The sequence below is a fragment of the Mustela lutreola genome, chromosome 1, assembly GCF_030435805.1.
Source record: "Mustela lutreola isolate mMusLut2 chromosome 1, mMusLut2.pri, whole genome shotgun sequence".
Lineage (NCBI taxonomy): Eukaryota > Metazoa > Chordata > Mammalia > Carnivora > Mustelidae > Mustela > Mustela lutreola.
The window spans coordinates 229,771,984-229,789,626 of record NC_081290.1 but is presented as its reverse complement, the minus strand read 5'-3'; the positions used below and the strand labels follow the sequence as shown (position 1 = coordinate 229,789,626).

Below are 17,643 nucleotides of genomic sequence, written 5' to 3'. Positions count from 1 at the left end.
GCATATTGTATTTGGCCGCCTAGAATCCATGTTTCCCACACTTGGATACAAGTCTCTCTAGGGGATATATAGCACTGTGTAAATATTATAGTATTTTAATTCAAAGTGATTAGAAATATTTTTACATTGAAACAAATATAGCTATATTATGGAAAAGGATCTAAGATAATACAAGACTTTTTAGAATGAAATAGGACATATAAAAATAATGCTAGCATTTATTGAACACTTACTATCCCCAAGGCACCGTACAAAACATTTTACGTTCATTACCTTGAATATTTTGCAGTTATTTCGGTTCTTTTTCCTGTCCCCAGGGGTGAGCATTCCAGCTCTCCTGGTATTAGTGGCATGTGAGTGGAAAAGTCTGAGAAGGGTTGTTTAGTTGAACTGTGTATTTCCAGTGTCTAGTAATCAGTCTGGTACAGTGTTGAATCTCATTAGCAACTTGTAGAAAGAATAGGTCCTGCTGTCTCTGCTAGAAATCTTTTCCTCCCTTCCTGCCTGGTAAACTCTTATTGGTCCTTCAATACCCACTTTAAATGTCACCTCTACTGTGACTGAAATCTGACTCTCTTCTCTGGCTTCCACAGCTCCTGAACTTTCCTCGACTGAGCAACTGGATTTTCACTCTTTGTTTTCTTACTGGACTACCCGATAAAGAGGGCAGCTCCTCCGGGGATGAGTCTGGGTCTGATTTCCCAGCACCTATCAAAGGGCTTGACATCTCTGTGTCAATGAACATTTGTTAAATGAACAAACTAATAAAGTTAGTTAATATCCAGAGCTGCCCAGCAAAGGGGAACGAAGTGATTCTGTGTTCTGTCTCTAGAGGTCTATTTTCTTAACTTATGTAGTGGGTTGAATGATATCCCGCTCCCCCTCAAATGAGTTCATACTCTAATCCCTGGAACCTGGGAATGTCGTCTTACTTGGATAAAGAGTCTTTGTACTTAAGGATCTCAAAATGAGATCTGGATTGTCTGGGTGGGCCCTAAGTCCAAAGACAAGTGTTCTGGTAAGAAAAAGAAAAACATATACAAGAAGAAGAAAAGACCATGAAAAGATGGAGGGAGAGACTGGAATTATGCAGCCCCAGGATAAGGACTACCCAAAGCCACCAGAAGATGAGAGAGACAAGGAAATGTTCTTCCTTAGAGCCTGATAAGAGAGTGAGGCCCTGCCAACACCTTCACTTTGGGCTACTGGCCTCCAGAACTGTTAAAGAATAAATTTCTGTTGCTGTTGTTGTAAGCCATCTAGTTTGTGGTAACATAATACAGCAGCCTCAGGGAACTAATACAGCTTGGAAACAGAAAAGTGGTTTCTGTGAAATTCCACCAGATCTTGGCATGACATGAATTGAAGAACATGAGATTTGGGATTTCTTAACTAATCCCTTCTCAACAAACACCTGACCACACACCCATAAGGAACCACTCAATGTCTCAGAATAGAAGACAGGATGACATCCATGTTAGCCAGCCCTGGGTCAGATCCAAAGTGTCTTCAGGCTTCTGAACACCCTGGAAAGATAGTATGCTTACTTTTTATTAAACTATTTTTAGTGCAATTATTATATGTGAGGCTTTCCCTGGCACTTTACATATGTTGATTTACTTAATCCCTACAGCAACCGTATAATTATTTTACAGATGGGAAAACCAAAGCTGAGAGAGGGAAACTGGTTTGCCCAAGAACACATAGCTAGAAAGTGGCAGAGCCAAGATTCCCAAACTGCCTGATTCCTGTTGTGTCTGATTCTAAAACATTGTGTTCTTTCAGCTCTGTCAGTCCAGGTGGTGGAGAAATTCACAGTCGGGGATTGGGGGGGGGGTGGGGAGGCAGACTGATATCCTGCAGAATGATTCAGTGTTATTTATTATAGACGCATTTGCTATATATGCTATATTATGATCAAGGAAGTCTTCATGGAAGAGGTGGCATTTGAGCTGGGTCTTCGCTTAAAAAGCAAACATGTATTGATTATCCAGCAGGCCCTGGAAGTCTGGATATGAATGACAAGGTCCTTTTATTTGAGGAATTCAATACGTGTGTACTACACACTTATTGAAAGACAATGCCATAAAATAATCAGAAATATGGTAGAGGCAATGTTTCTAACTCAGGGTCCTAGAATAGATCAGGGAAGAAGGGACCCCACCCCCGGATGAGATTTGATGGTAAGTAAACAGTAGGGAGGAAAAAAGTGGCAAAGGCTTTTAAGGACAGCATAAACAAGAGGTGAAGCTGCGTCCTGGGTGCCTGGTACACCTTGCAGCTCAGCGCACTAGTTAGAGCAGTGTGAAGAGGGGCGTGGACTTGTGGGTTGGCATTGGTCGCTGAAGCGCAGGTGGGACTGCCCGACAGGTTTCTAGTCTCTGTGCATGCCTTCTGTCGAACCACAAAATATTCCTTTTCAATCCCCGCATGTTGCTGGGATCCCCTCAGGAAAAGGCTGCTCAGGAAGCTTGCAACATTAGATCAGCCATCACCACCCAGCTGGCACAAAACGGGTCGCCTCCCTCCGACGGAGGCCGGTTACCACGGCAACTAGGTTCGGGCGGAAGTGGCTCGGAAGACTGACTCTCACTAATCAGGTGACTCTCCTGCCTCCTGCACGTGACAACAGAGCCCAGGCGCGCTTTCTACCTAATCAGACCCCGCCCCTCTGTCCCCTTACTGACAACTGACACCCACCTAGAGCAATGGCCTTTGCGGATCGGCCAGGAGACTCCGCCCTATGGTACTGAGAGAACCAATTAGACTGGGAAAAAAAGAAGCAACGCCCCAGGTTTCACCCGGGTTTGACAGACGCGATTTAGGCCATCCCCGGGTCCCTCCGCCCCGAGCCCAATCCGGCCGGCGATGGACAGACCTTTCACCCAATAGTACGTCCCTTGTCTGGCTTTGGGTCCCGCCCCCGTAGCCGCTGAACCAATGAACAAGCCAGGTCTCGGCGGGGTGGTGGGGTTGCACTGCGGTAGTATGGCTCTTCCTTAGCCAGCGGCGGTGGCGGCGGGAGGTTGGGTAGAACACTCCTGCCTCTCGGGTGGCGGGTTTCTGGGCTGCAGGGACTCGGCGGGTCGAGGATAGGCGGTGGTGGCGGATGCTGGAGGAACGCGGGCCCCGCCGCTTGGCGGCCCCTGGGTCAAGATGAGCGCCTCGGCGTCGGTCGGGGGCCCGGTCCCCCCGCCGCCCCCGGGCCCGGCCGCTTCGCTGCCACCCGGTTCTGCCTCGCGGGCCCTGCATGTGGAGCTGCCCTCTCAGCAGGTAACCCCGCAGGCTCGCGGCGCTCGGCGGGGTGGGGGGGGGTGGAGGAGGCCGGGGAGGAGAGCCCGTGGGCGGCGGGGGGACCCTGTGCCAGCCAGGAGACCCGGAGAAGTGTGCGGGGAGAGCTCGGGGTACTGAGGACCTAAAGCTTGTGAGGGGAGGGAGCCAGCGATGGCCGAAGCTCTGGGAGATCCCCGAGCCCGCAGAGAGATCCCGTTACTGGAGACCGGCTGCAAAGAGACTGGAAGAGTCCCAGTGGAACTCCCTGGGGGCCCCGGCCTGAGTCCGCCTCTCCCCCGCCGGGGGTGGGGGGAGGCTGGGGATTCCCCTGCGCGGACCGTCCTCCTTATCCCTCCGGGGAAGGGACCCGGGGAAGCCCAGGTGTCCCATGAGAGACGCGGAAAGCACATTTCTTTTCTCAAGCCATTTGCGGAGAATCCAGTTAGTACTCTTTCTTAGGGGAGAACTTGAGGAGTCTATGGTTTATAGTATTTAGTTTTAATCTCCTTGTTATGAAGTACTCCCCTCAGCTTCCCAGGAGAAATCCTTTGGGACTTTGGGGTTTTCGTCCTAATTTTCAGACACCCCCCCACCCCGCCCCCGGCCAAGGATCGATTTTGAGCAATTTAGGGGCGGCACTTTCCTACTTCATTCCCTCAAATAACTCTCCGTGAAAGCAGGATTTGATGTATCTATTTGTGTCTTCCCCAATCCCTTAGCAGAGGCTTTGAGGGCTTTTCGGGACCCACATTGTAAGGGGATAATAGAGAACACTGGGGATATGACACAATTCTTTGTATCAACCGTACGTGTGTACGGTACTTCTTCCCTCCACCACTCCCTTGCCCTTGAAGTACCGTCACCCTCTTGCATTCCTCCAAGGAGAGGACCTAGGAAAAACCATCAGCCACTGAGAGTTTACAGCGTAGTATTTGTGCAAAGTGCTCGACAGCCGGTAGTTTATTTCATCCTGACAACTCTGTGAGATCGCTATTTTTATGATTTCCCATTTTGTAGTTCAGCAGACTGAGCCTTAAAGTTGTAAAATCGCCCAGAGCCTTGACAGTTAATTAGGAAGGACTGTGGCTGGGTTTCCCACTTGTGCCTCTGACCCTGTAGTCCATGCCCATGGTTGGTGTGTTTGAACCTGGAGCAGCTACCTTCATGCAGAATGGAGTACCTTCCTTTATCCTTCCTTCAACTTTATATCCTTGCTTTAGTACTTAGGAAAGGTTTTTCAAGAAGAAAGCAGAGTTTGGGGCAGGGAGTGGGTGGGAAATGGGATGGATGTGAATGTAGTAGAAGGGATCCTAAAGCAGAGAGCTGGACCGGGAATGGTAGCTACGGTGGCCAGTGAGCTGAATTGTGTGCAGAAGCAGGCCTTTTTTATGTGGTAGAAGAGGATGTAAAGATGGGGTTTGCATGTGCCCTAGTTTTGTGGTGCTGTTGGGAAGCTAGTTGTTGGAGAGAATATTAGGAGTTTGAGGGTAGTGAGGTTTGGATTGTATTTATGAGGTCCTGGGAGGGAGTATGAATCTGGTATGGGAGACCAGCCTCTGGAATGAGCATGGATTTTCATGTGTTTGGGGAGGTGGATTGTAAGGATGGATACTGAGAGAGGCGATGATGGGCACTGTTGCAAGCAGCCTGGAGAAATCCTAAGGAGGTGAGGGCCAAGAGGGGTTTAGTTTGGGGGAGTTTGGGGAAAATGTGGGATTAAGAAAGAGAGCATCGTTTGTTTCATAGAATGCATTCTCTAATAACAGTTCACGTTTAAAATTGGGGGCAATAATTCAAACTGCCCATGGAATAAATTTAACTGCATTTGTAAGCCTTTGTCAGATTTTTGGATTTGTGCCGAGGGATATATGGTGGCTTAAGTGTTCAACTGAAGGCCGCATGAGCTCTGAGTATGGTATTTACAGCTTTCTGGGGGTGTCATCCTTCTTGAATTCTTGGAAGGTTAGCCTATGTAACTAAAATACTTTTACTTTTGCAATTGACATTCATTTAGCTCTGTGGGTCAAAGTGTTCAGCTTTTTAGGGTATGAATAAAGAACATTTAAAAAAAAATAAATTTTTTGTGAAAAAATAAACATTTTTTGGTGCAAGTGTTAACTGTATAAACTGCACTTGGATTACTTAGTACACAGCACGATGAATTGTCACAGAGTGAATGCAGTTATATAACCATTACCGAGATTAAGAAATACAAAATTATTAGCATTCCAGCAGCCCTCCTTATGTTCTCTCCCATCTCTACCTTTTCTTTCTCTCCAGAAGAACCACAATTCTGATTTCTAACAAGAGATCAGTTTTTGCTTATTCTTGAACCGTGTATAAATGGAATCATGCAAAATACAGCTTTTTGTGTCTGGTTTTCTTTGCTCAGTATTGTTTGTGAGCATCATAGGATGCGTGTGTGTATAAAACTTTTTCTTTTAGCATTAATTCGTTGTCCTTTTTTTTTTCCTTGACTATGGCTTTTACGACATTTAAAAGGTTTAAATAAATTGGAAATTCAGTTAATATCATTCTTTTAAATAACCTTTGAGAATTAGGTCATTTTAATAAGATCTATGCTATTTGATAGGGTGTCAGTGTTTCAAAACAAGTAAACCTTCTTTTAGGATTTCTGTTGTAAAGTTGATTATCTCAAAGCACAGATTCAGTGGTTCCTTCAGCCCACTTCTTGGCATTGTCGACATTTTGAGTGGGTGGGTGAGTCTGTGAGATGTTGAGCCACATCCATAGCTTCTACCCACAATATACCAGGAGTACCCGTCCAGTTATGACAATCCAAAATATTTTCAGGTGGTGTCAAATGTCCCTTAGGGGGGCAAAGTTACTCCTGGTTGAGAACCACTGTTCTAAGAAATGTTTTGATTTTAAGCTAGAGAGTATTCCTGCTCTTTTCTACTCATTTATTTCAGTCTTCATTAAATCCCATTGATTCTAGTGGCTATAATGTTTAAAATGTTAAATTATTATATTAGTTCTAAAGCTATTGGAATCTTCTTTCTAACCTGCCTCCAGGGGAAAAGACTTATTTATTCTGCTCAAAGAAAGTTCACAAAACGATGTAGAAGACCTAACTTATTTTTCTCTTATTTTAATTGACTTATCTTTAAGAAATAAAGTTTAGGGAAGCCTCGGTGGCTCAGTCAGTTAAGCATTTGCCTTCCGCTCACGTCATGATCCCAGGATTCTGGGATTAAGTCCCCCTTTGGGCTCCTTGCTCAGCAAGGAGCCTTCTTCTCTCTTGGCCTCTGTTGCTCCCCCTTCTTGTATGTGCTCTCTTTCTCTCTCTCTTAATCTCTCTTTCTCTGACAAATAAATAAAAACTTAAAAAAAAAGATAAAAAATGAAGTTTAGTTAAGGCTGTGTATGAGTAACTGGTCCATATGAATCTTTGTATGTATGAGTAACTGGTCCATAATTACCAACCTGACTGTGTCTAATGGTACTCCCACTTCATCTTTGGCTCCTATTGCTTCTGTATGATCTTACTTTAAGTGTAATTTAAGCATGAACTAGTCACACATTTTGAAGACTGTTTTTGATCTTTAATTTTTGGTTGAGGTTTGTAATTAGTGAATATAAGCTCATCTGATGAATAACTTCCTTCACACCCTTAGATTTAGCAGTTTTGAAATAAAATGTTGTGTTTTGTCGTAGAGGCATTTAATATATCCTTAAAAGTTTAATTGAGAGCATTTCTTTCCTCCCCATTTCTTTCCTCCCTCTTCCTCACTTGAGTATGACTTAATTACATTTCTTAGATACTCAGAGCTGGATGCTTTTTCCTGATTGTTTAGTGAGCCTTTCCAGTGGGCTACATATTCCTTTCAGAATTTGATAAAAGCTACAGACACTTTCCTTAGAAAATGCATTTACATACCTAGACAATTTTACATGCGTTTTGGTTCTCTTGAGCCATGTATACATGGAAGACCCCAGATTAAATAGTTCTAAACTGGTTTATTCCCCTCCTTAACAAATTTTTTTTAGTTTTATAATTTAATATTCTTTTAGACAGTGGTCCATGTCAGGGTATATACATCTACCACATTTTGCCTAATAATGATCAGTTACCTTTATTTAACTCTTGGTAGCCTTTTGGATTATTTCCAATTTTCTCTGTTACATTGTTGCAGTAAATATCCATGTATGGTTATATTTCTACATTTGTGCTGATAATTCTGTAGGATGAATTTTGAGCAGTGAAATCACTCACTCAAATGAGATATATATAAACTTAGATTGATACAGTTTTTCTTTTTTTTAACTTTAGAAGGTACTAGCAGAGTTTCCCTAAAAGGACATACCTACTACAGTACTACTACCAAATTATGACAGAATGTCTTTCTCCATATTTTGTCAACTTCGGGCTCAAAAGTTTTCTCAGTATTTTCAAAAATGGTTTTATGTATACAGATGTTATCTGTATATGTTAATATATATAGAATATAATCACATAAGTTATAAATATATGAATATATGTAACCTTCATATGTGTATATATGTATATATTTCTGTTATTTAAATTTGTATTTCTTATTACTTATATTTTAATAGCTTCATTTATAGTATATAAAACATTATGTTAAGTACATGATCTCATTTTTCCTTACACAAACCTATGAATTTCATCTTTGCATAGCTTTATGTAGCCTTTTAATTTCTTTTGTGAATTGCAGGTTTATTTATATCCTTGGCATTAATTTTTCTGATTGCTTGCTCATGTTTTTCATCGACTTGAGCATTTTCTTGACCTGTTTTTTTTTTTTTTAAGAAATTTATTTATTTGACAGAGAGAGAGTGCAGGAGAGCACAGGCAGAGGGAGCGGTAGACGAGAGGGAGAAGAAGGCTCCCTTGTGTGGGGGTTGATGTAGGGCTCCATCCCAAGACCTTGGAATTGTGACCTGAGCAGAAGGCAGCCTCTTAACCAACTGAGCCACCCAAGCACCCCTCTTGTCCTATTTTTGGAACAGGTGGACTGTATTAGTGCTATTAGCCTTTATCTCCCCTGAATTTTTTTTTTAAGATTTTATTTATTTATTTGACAGAGATCACAAGTAGGCAGAGAGGCAGGCAGAGAGAGAGGGGGGAAGCAGGCTTCCTGCTGAGCAGAGAGCCCGATGTGGGGCTTGATCCCAGGACCCTGGGATCATGACCTGAGCCACAGGCAGAGGCTTTAACCCAATGAGCCACCCAGATGCCCCGTCCCCTGAAATTTTTTATGTAGACCTTATTTTTCAGAATAGTTTTAGATTTACAGAAAAATTGAGATGAAAAGATAGTACAAAAAAAAAAAAAAAAAAAAAAAAAGAAAAGATAGTACAGAAAACTCCCATATACTCTACACCCATTTCCTCTTAACGTCTTTCAGTAGTATGATACATTTGTTGTGATTCATGAACCAATATTGATGTATTATTATTAACTGAAGTCCACAGTTTATTCAGATTTCCTTAGTTAAAAAAGTTGGGGTAAAATATACATAACATAAAATTTGCCATTTTAATAATTTTTAAGTGTACAACTCAGGGGGCATTAAGTATATTCTCAGTGTTCTATGTGCAGGCATTATCAATATCTATTTCCAGACATTTTCATCATCCCAAACAGATTCTATACCCATTAAACAGTAATTCCCCATTTTCTTCTTCCTCCAGCCCCAGGTAAACTCTGTTCTGCCCTCTGTCCTTATGAATTTGCTTGTTCTAAGTACTTGATATAAGTGGAGTGATACAATATTCATCCTTTTGTGTATGGCTTATTTTCAGCATAATATTTTTATTGTTTTTCTGTGTTGGAGCATGTATCAGAATTTCATTCCTTATATGGCTAAATAATACTCTATTGTATGTATATGCTGCATTTTTTTTAAGTAAACTGTATGCCCAGCATTGGGCTCGAACTCAGAACCCCGAGATCAAGAGTCTGTGCTCAAACCGACTGAGTCAGCAGGGATCCTTTGTGTTTGTATATCCATTTGTCTGATAATGACCTTTTTTCTGTGCCAGGATACCATCCTGAAAGCACATTATATTTGTCCTATCTCCTTAGTCTCTTGGCTGTGACGGTTCTTCAGATTTTCCTTGCTCTTGATGACTGTGGCAGTTTTGAGTACTGGTTAGGTATTTTGTGGGCTGTACCTGTATTGGAATTAGTCTTACGGTTTTTTGTTTTTTGTTTGTTTGTTTTTTTTTCTCTATGATTAGACGGGGGTTTCTCTGCTATAAGGTTACTCTTTCCCACCCATCCTTCTGTTCTGTCCTCTTTGTTAAGGTAGTCAGTATGCACAGCCCACACTTATGGAGTGGGGATTCCTGTTCCCTCTCCTTGACAGCAGAATATCTACATAAATTATTTGGAATTCTTCTGCATGGGAGGTTTATATCAGTAACCACTTTCTTTTACAGATGAGGAATCTAAGGTCTGGGTAATGTTTTCAAAGTCACACAGTGTCAACACAGGGGCTGCAGTCAAGGTCTTTGATCCTGAGTTGTCGTGGGCAGCCATTCTTTGCAGATTGCTGGAGAGGCAGGAAGTTTTAAGTTTCGTTAAGGTTCAGGACCATCATGGTTTATGTGGTTTATTTCCCACAGTACGTTGGTACAAGCACTGCTGCTGATGTAGTAGGAGCTGTATATTTTTATTGATTGATACATTATTTATTTTTTAAGGATTTATTTATTTATTTTAGAGAGTGAGTGGGTGTCCTTGTTGGGGTGGGTAGGAAGAGGGGAGAGATAGAGCATCTCAAGCATTCTCCGCTGAGTGCGGAGCCCAGTGCAGGGCTGGATCTCAACCACCTGAAATCATGACCTGAGCTGAAACCAAGAGCCAGGTGTTCACCTGACTGAGCCACCCAGGCGTGCCTATACTTTTATTTTTCAATTTTATTTCTATATAAAAATTTCCTTTAAGCAACTTGACAGCCTAAAGAGAAGAAGGAAATGGGATGGAAACACATACAAGAAAAAGAATGGTAGCGTAACACCAAAAAGCTTTACAAAGCCTAATTTGACTATACATGGTATATATTTTCCTCTTATATGTTTATTAGATACCTTACTTTTGCTAATCTGATTTAATTATCTTTTTATTATATTTTCAAAAAAGTCTGTTTTGTCAGTTAGGCCACTGAAGGCAGAGAGAAAGTTGTGTCTTACTGGGAATGTATGCTTCATGCAGCACGCACTGTGCTATCACATTCATTCCTTCCGCAAATATTTATTGGGCCCCTTACTTGTGACTCAGATTTAAAACATCCCATATGTATAAGATAGAATGATAGCAGTTTTTAGGCTGCTTTCTCTTGTAAACAAAACTGTATGAGGAAGCTTCAGAAACTTGGAAAAAATATCAACAGCTTTAAATCATTTTTATGTGACAAAATGCCGTCAGGAATGTAATAATTTTTATTTGTTTGTTTCTTAGTTTTTCCGGTGAAAATGTTTAGTTCTCCTTTGAAAGGAAAAGCTATGTTCTTATTTAGTGTTTACTTTAAAATTTCTCCACAGGGTCACAATTCTTAACTTTGTGGCAGAAAATCAGAAGTGAAACTGACTGGAAATAGAGCAAGAGCAGAATTGAAACTAATAAGTTGGGCCTGAAGTATATGGTAAAATGAAAAAAAAAAAAAGGTTTTCATCATTTCCAAATGTGTGCTTTTGATATCTGTGTGTTTTTACCTGTCAGACTTATTACCACTGGGTTGGGGAAGAGGAGGAATATTTGTCATTTTTGATGTACTTGAATGAGTGCAGCAAGAAACTAGGGGGTATTTTAGATAAACTAAAGACAGGTCTATGTTAAGGGAAGAGTTGAAGCATTTTAGGTTTTATACTTTGTTGTAGTTATATATATATGTTATATATATAATGACATCTGTAATGTCTCAGGAAGAGTTACATTTTTCTGATGTCTTGAATGATGTAGTAGTTGTGTACTTAGATTATAAGCTAGAGGAACACATGGAGGATTGAAAAGTTGACATTGGAATTGTCAGTGGTATAGGGGCACTTGGGGGTTGATTGAGCATTTGACTCTTGGTTTCAGCTCAGGTCTGGATCTTGGGGTGGTGAGATCAGCCCTGTGTCAGACTCTGCACTCAGGAGAATCCATTTGAGATTCTCTTTCCTTCTCCCTGCCCCTCTGACTTGTGTGCACATGTGTTCTCCCTCTCCATCTCTCTTTTTTAAAAGATTTTATTTGTCAGAGAGGGATGGAGAGAAAGAGAGCACAAGCAGTGGGAGCAGGAGAGAGAGAAGCCTCCTACTCCCTGAGCAAGGAACCCAATGAGGGACTTGATCCCAGAATCCTGGGATCATGACCAGAGCCGAAGGCAGAAGCCCAACTGACTGAGCGACCCAGGTGTCCCCCTCTCTCACTCTCTTAATAAATAAATCCCTTTTTTATAAAAAGGTATAACTCATAGTATACCTTCTTGGTTTAATATAAAATCTTGTTTTCTGTCTTCTTTTAAGGTAGAAGTGTGAATTTGAATCATAGAATTTTATAGATGCAAAATCTGAAGCCCTCAGAGTTGAAACTATTTCCCTGGTAATAGGCTTGGTCCATCTATTTTTTCCCTTCCTGAAGGAGTCAGTAAAGAATATTAGTTGAACAAATCTGAATTGAGTATTCCTTTGGTTCCTTTTAGTGACAGTCGCCTGACAATTACCTGACAGTTCCTCTTGTCTCTTTTAGTGACAGATATCTGACCAGATCCTGGGTCTCACGAACAGTTCTACTGTGCTTGGCTGGGTGTTTGAGAACTTGTTTCTTAAACTTATCTCTGTGCTTTGACACATCATTTCTGCAGCTCTGGGGATTTTAGGCTAGAAGTGAAATGGGAGAAAGACTGTATTTTAAAGTTCTCTTTATAGGCAGAACACTCAGACCCCACCCCCCAGTCCCCTTTTCTGGTATGAATTAGAGTGAAACTTTGGAATATCCCTCTGTATTTGAAGTGATCAGTCTTCCTGTTTTGTCCCTGGGTCCTTACCAGGCTGATCCCCCCCCCCCCCCATGTCTATTCTTTCTGAATAGTCCACTTGAAAGTACTGATTCTTTACCTTTTAAATTTCTGAAACAGCAGCATCTGGTGATTATGGGTTTGTGATGTCAGGAATTTCATTCTGTGTAATATTTGATGATGATTGCCATAGACCTCATTTGCTAGAAATGTTACTAGGCATTGAAAACTTTAGTAAAGTGCGTTTAGTAAAGTCCTTAAAGGCTGAGCCCGATAATGCTAAAAGCTGAGCATTAGAACCTATTACTTAAGAGTCTCTGTTTGTTTGGTTTGTTGAAATATCTGGCATTTTTTCCTCTACCATGGTTTTTAGAATGTCCTGAAAGAAGCATTCAGATATTTTTAAAAGCAAGGAGAAAAACTGGGAAGCTGAAAATGGCAGTTACCTTTGGCTTTTCTTAGTAGATGCCAGGGTAAGAAAAAAGAGAAGGTACAAATAAGTAAAAGTGGAAATCAGACTTACGATCTTTTTTTTTTTTTTTTTTTTTTTTCAGGGAAAACTGCTTGTTCTTTTTACCATGAATGTACTTTTTTTTTTTTTTTTTTTTTTAACTAAGGGTTTAATTCTGAACTATAAGTACTTTATATGTCATGTTAACTTCTCTTAAAAGAAGTATAGGGGTACCTGGGTGGCTCAGTTGGTTAAGCACCTGCCTTCGGCCCAGGTCATGATTCCAGGGTCTTGAGATCTAGCCCCATATCTGGCTCCTTGCTCTGCAGGGAGCCGGCTTCTTCCTCTGTCTCCTTCTTGTGCATGTGTGCACTCTCTCTCTCTCTCCCTGACAAATAAATAGACGAAAAAAGAAATAAAAGAACCATAGAAGGAACTTAACTGTATCAACCATTTATTCAACAGATATTTATAAAGCACCTTCTTTGAATTATGTTAGGTGTGTGATTAGAAACTGTATGCCTCGTTTCCTCTAACCTACTTATGTCTTTCTGAGGATATCAATTATTTCCTGTCACAATACCAGTCTTTTTTTTTTTTTTTAAAGATTTTATTTATTTATTTGACAGAGATCACAAGTAGGCAGAGAGGCAGGCAGAGAGGGAGAGAGGAGAAAGCAGGCTTGCCGCTGAGCAGAGAGCTCGATGTGGGGCTCAATCCCAGGACCCTGAGATCATGACCCGAGCCGAAGGCAAAGGCTTCAACCCACTGAGCCACCCAGGTGCCCTGCCAGTCATTTTTTTAATGAGACTAAAGGAAAATGAAACTTCTAAAAAAATGTAGCATGAAAATAATTTTATTTAGAATTATGAAGAACTTTTTTTAACCTTGTCTACCTTAATAAGTAGAGTAATCTCCTTGAGAAAACCGGTACTGCTTTTATCCACTAAAATGTTAATATCTAGCTATATATGGGAAGCAGGAATATGAAAAAGATTTTTAAAATTTTCATTTTGAAAAGAGATCACAAAGCAAGATAGGCAGGTAGCCTGTGGGTGCTCATTACAGGTCTAGGATATTTTAGAGTACTATACTCATTACAGGAGAGAGTTGGTCCCATTTTAGACTTACTGTAGAGAATGTGTTTCAGTCTTGTTTTCATGCATTGACTTAATGGAGTTTGTTCTGCTTGGAGGGTATTTAATATAAATGTGAAAGTAAAGAACAGTTGTCCAGGTGCTCTGGAGTGACTAGTTTAGTTTTGATTTTCATGTTTTTCTATGAAAAGACATCAGTTTGATGATTAGATGGGGGCACTAGAGTTGCAGAATTTCTTTTTTTTTTTTTTTATTAATTTTTTATTTTTTATAAACATATATTTTTTATCCCCAGGGGTACAGGTCTGTGAATCACCAGGTTTACACACTTCACAGCACTCACCAAAGCACATACCCTCCCCAATGTCCATAATCCCACCCCCTTCTCCCAAACCCCCTCCCCCAGCAACCCTCAGTTTGTTTTGTGAGATTAAGAGTCACTTGTGATGCAACATGGGGGCTTAAGTGGGTAGGAGAAGAATAAATGAAACAAGATGGGATTGGGAGGGAGACAAATCACGAGTTGCAGAATTTCTTAATTGCCCCTTAGATGCATTTTTTTTGGTTTTTTTTTGCTGCATTTTTGATAAATAAATGACAATTTTAGAACTACCTGAAAATTACTAAAAGGTATTGCTCATGATTATTACCTTGAATTTTCAAGAAACAGTTACATTTTCTATATCCTCTTTAATGAAGTAGCAAAAAATATATATATTTATTATGTATATACTTTTTTATTATTGTTTATTATTATTTTTTAGAATTGAAGTATAATTGATATGCATCATTAGTTTTGGGTATATAACATAATGATTTGATATTCATTTAAATTAGAAATGATTGGCACAATAAGTCTAGTTGACATCGTCACCATACATAGTTTTTTCTTTTTTTTTAGTAAACTTTTTTTTTTTGTAAACTCCATTCCCAATGTGGGGCTCAAACTCATGACCCGCAGTTCAAAAGTCACATGTTCTACTGAGCAGCCAGCCAGGTGTCCCAGTCACCATATATAGCTACATTATAGTTACATAAAAATTTTTTTTCTTGTTATGAGGACTTTTAAGTCCTTGTAGCAACCTTCAAATATTTAGTACAGTATTATTAACTATAGTCACATTACGTCCCATGACTTATTTATTTTGTAATTAGAAATTTGTACCTTTTGACCCCCTTCATCCAGTTCATCTCTTATCCCTTGTTTTATAATTTCTTTTTTTAAAAAGTTTTTTTTTTTTTTTAGAAAATACTTTATTTATTTGTTTGTTAGAGAGGGAGCTCACAAGCAGAGGGAGAAGCAGGAGCTGAGCAAGAAGTCTGATGTGGGACTCGATCCCAGGACCCAGTAATCATGACCTGAGCTGAAGGCAGACGCTTAACCGACTGCGCTGCCCAGGTATCCCTTTTTTTTTTTTTTTAAATGATTTTATTTACTTATTTGAGAAAATAAAAATAATAAATAAGGAGAGAAAGCATGCAGTGAGGGGTGGAAGGAGAGGGAGAAGCAGACTCTGGGCTGAGCAGGGAACCTGTGTGGGACTCTATCCCAGGACCCTGGGATCATGACCTGAGCTGAAGGATAGTTTCTTTTTTTTCTTCTTTCTTTCTTTTTTTTTTTTTTTTTTAAGATTTTATTTATTTATTTGACAGACAGAGATCACAAGTAGGCAGAGAGGCAGGCAGAGAGAGAGGAGGAAGCAGGCTCCCCACCAAGCAGAGAGCCTGATGTGGGGCTTGATCCCAGGACCTTGGGATCATGACCTGAGCTGAAGGCAGAGGCATTAACCCACTGAGCCACCCAGGCGCCCCTTAAAATAGTTTCTTAAAAACAGATAATTATTCCTTTAATATGGTGTAGTGGGAAGACTTGTTAAGCTGGTTCTGAGTGTGACTCAGGTAACTTTGGGAAACTTTGTTCTGGTCTTAACTTTTGCAAGAGAAGATTGGAAATAGATTGGATTATTTCTATCTCTAGACATTTTTTTTTTAAAGATTTTATTTATTTATTTATTTGACAGAGATCACAAGTAGGCAGAGAGGCAGGCAGAGAGAGGAGGAAGCAGGCTCCCTGCTGAGCAGAGAGCCCGATGCGGGGCTCGATCCCAGGACCTTGGGATCATGACCTGAGCTGAAGGCAGAGGCTTTAACTCACTGAGCCACCCAGGCGCTCCTCTATCTCTAAACATTTTTAAACCTCATTGTGCCTCCTTTTCCTCAGTTGCCAATTGTTTGACTTTTCTTCCCTAATATTTTCATTCCATTAACATTGTGTTCAACTCTGTTCTACACTATCATTTGTTCAATAGTTATTTTTTCTGCTGCTGTGTATTACCACCCTGGTGAAGAATGTGGATTCTAGAGCTGATTGGGTGAAATCCTGGTCTTTCCGTTTTCCTAGCTGAGCAGTCTGGAAGTTACTTGATCTCCTTATGCCTCAGGAGCGCTCAAATCAAATGGGCATAATAGCACCTACCCTCTGGGGTTGTTGAAAGGATTAAATGAGTCATAAATTTGCTTTCAAAAGTGGTTGGTCAGGGAAAGTGCTCCAGAAATGTTAGTTGTTGGCTCCTGTTGTTATTACTAATTTGTTAGGCACTGAGGATACAGGATCAATAAGGTGCTGTCCTTGCCCTGAAGGGACACATAGCCTAATGGTTAAGGCAACTATATCAGCAAACCATTTTAGTGTAATACAGGAGATGGTTTGAACATATGCTGAGGTGGGAAAGGGGAGGAAAAACATTCTAGCAGAGTGACCAGCCTGAGTAAAAAAGTAAGATATCAACAGGAATGGCAGATAATTAACTGAGGCTGGAGTTTAAGTCGTTTGGAGGAGCATGGTGGAAACAAATGAGTTGGAGAGGAATAGTTTGGGATTAGATTATAAAGGGCCATATATGCCATGTTTTAGGATTTGGGTATTATCCTGGAGGTAGAAGGAAGGACAGTCTTTTTTTTTTTCTAAGATTTCATTTTTTTTTTTTAAGAGCAGTTTTAGATTTCACAGTGAAATTGAGCAGAATGTATGAAGATTTTCCAAAAACCCCTGCCCCCACACATGCATAGTCTCCTCCATTGTCAATATCCCCCACTCTGTGGTACATTTACTATAGTCGGGGAACCTACATTGACACATCATTGTCGTCCAAGGTCCATAGTTTACGTTAGGGTTTTCTCTTGGTGCTATATGTTTATATGGTTATAGACAAGTGTATAATGACATGTATTCACCAATATAGTATCATACAGAGTTGTTTCACTGCCCTAAAAATCTCCTGTGCTATACCTGTTCATCCCTCACTCCCTCTTAAGCTCTGGCAACCACTGATCTTTCTACTGTTTCCATTGTTTTACCTTTTCCAGAGTGTCATACAGTTAGAATCATACAACTCTGTTGAGTATATACCGAGGACTGTGATTGTTGGGACCGTATGACAAGAATATGCTTAGTTTTGTAAGAAACTACCAAACTGACTTCCAAGATAGCTATCCCATTTTGCATTCCCACTAACAATGAATGAATTAAGAGTTCCTGTTGCTACACATCCTCGCCAGCATTGGTGCTGTCAATGTTCTGGAGTTTGGCTGTTGTAATAAGTCTGTGTAGTGTCATCTTGTTTTAGTTTGGATTTTCCTGATGAAAAATGATGTGAAGCATTATTTCTTTTTTTTTTTTTTTAAGATTTATTTATTTATTTATTTGACAGACAGAGATCACAAGTAGGCAGAGAGGCAGGCAGAGAGAGAGAAGGAAGCAGGCTCCTGGCTGAGCAGAGAGCCTGATGTGGGGTTCGATCCCAGGACGCTGAGATCATGACCTGAGCCGAAG

The 17,643-nt window shown here is 40.6% G+C and overlaps 1 protein-coding gene across 4 annotated transcripts in view; it reads left to right on the top strand.

The window, feature by feature from the left end:
* The first annotated feature begins 2,943 nt into the window (after window positions 1–2,943).
* The window catches only part of UVRAG (UV radiation resistance associated), a 309,934-nt gene continuing 295,234 nt past the window's right edge, over window positions 2,944–17,643 (top strand). For 2 of the 4 annotated variants that reach the window (XM_059188622.1, XM_059188631.1), the window contains exon 1: window positions 2,944–3,273. In XM_059188622.1, the coding sequence (XP_059044605.1) occupies window positions 3,157–3,273 (117 nt within the window). In that variant the 5' untranslated portion in view covers window positions 2,944–3,156. Of the gene's footprint in view, window positions 3,274–10,806; window positions 10,908–17,643 lie in introns of those variants that run through there. The other 2 variants (XM_059188600.1, XM_059188612.1) reach the window with 2 other exon arrangements.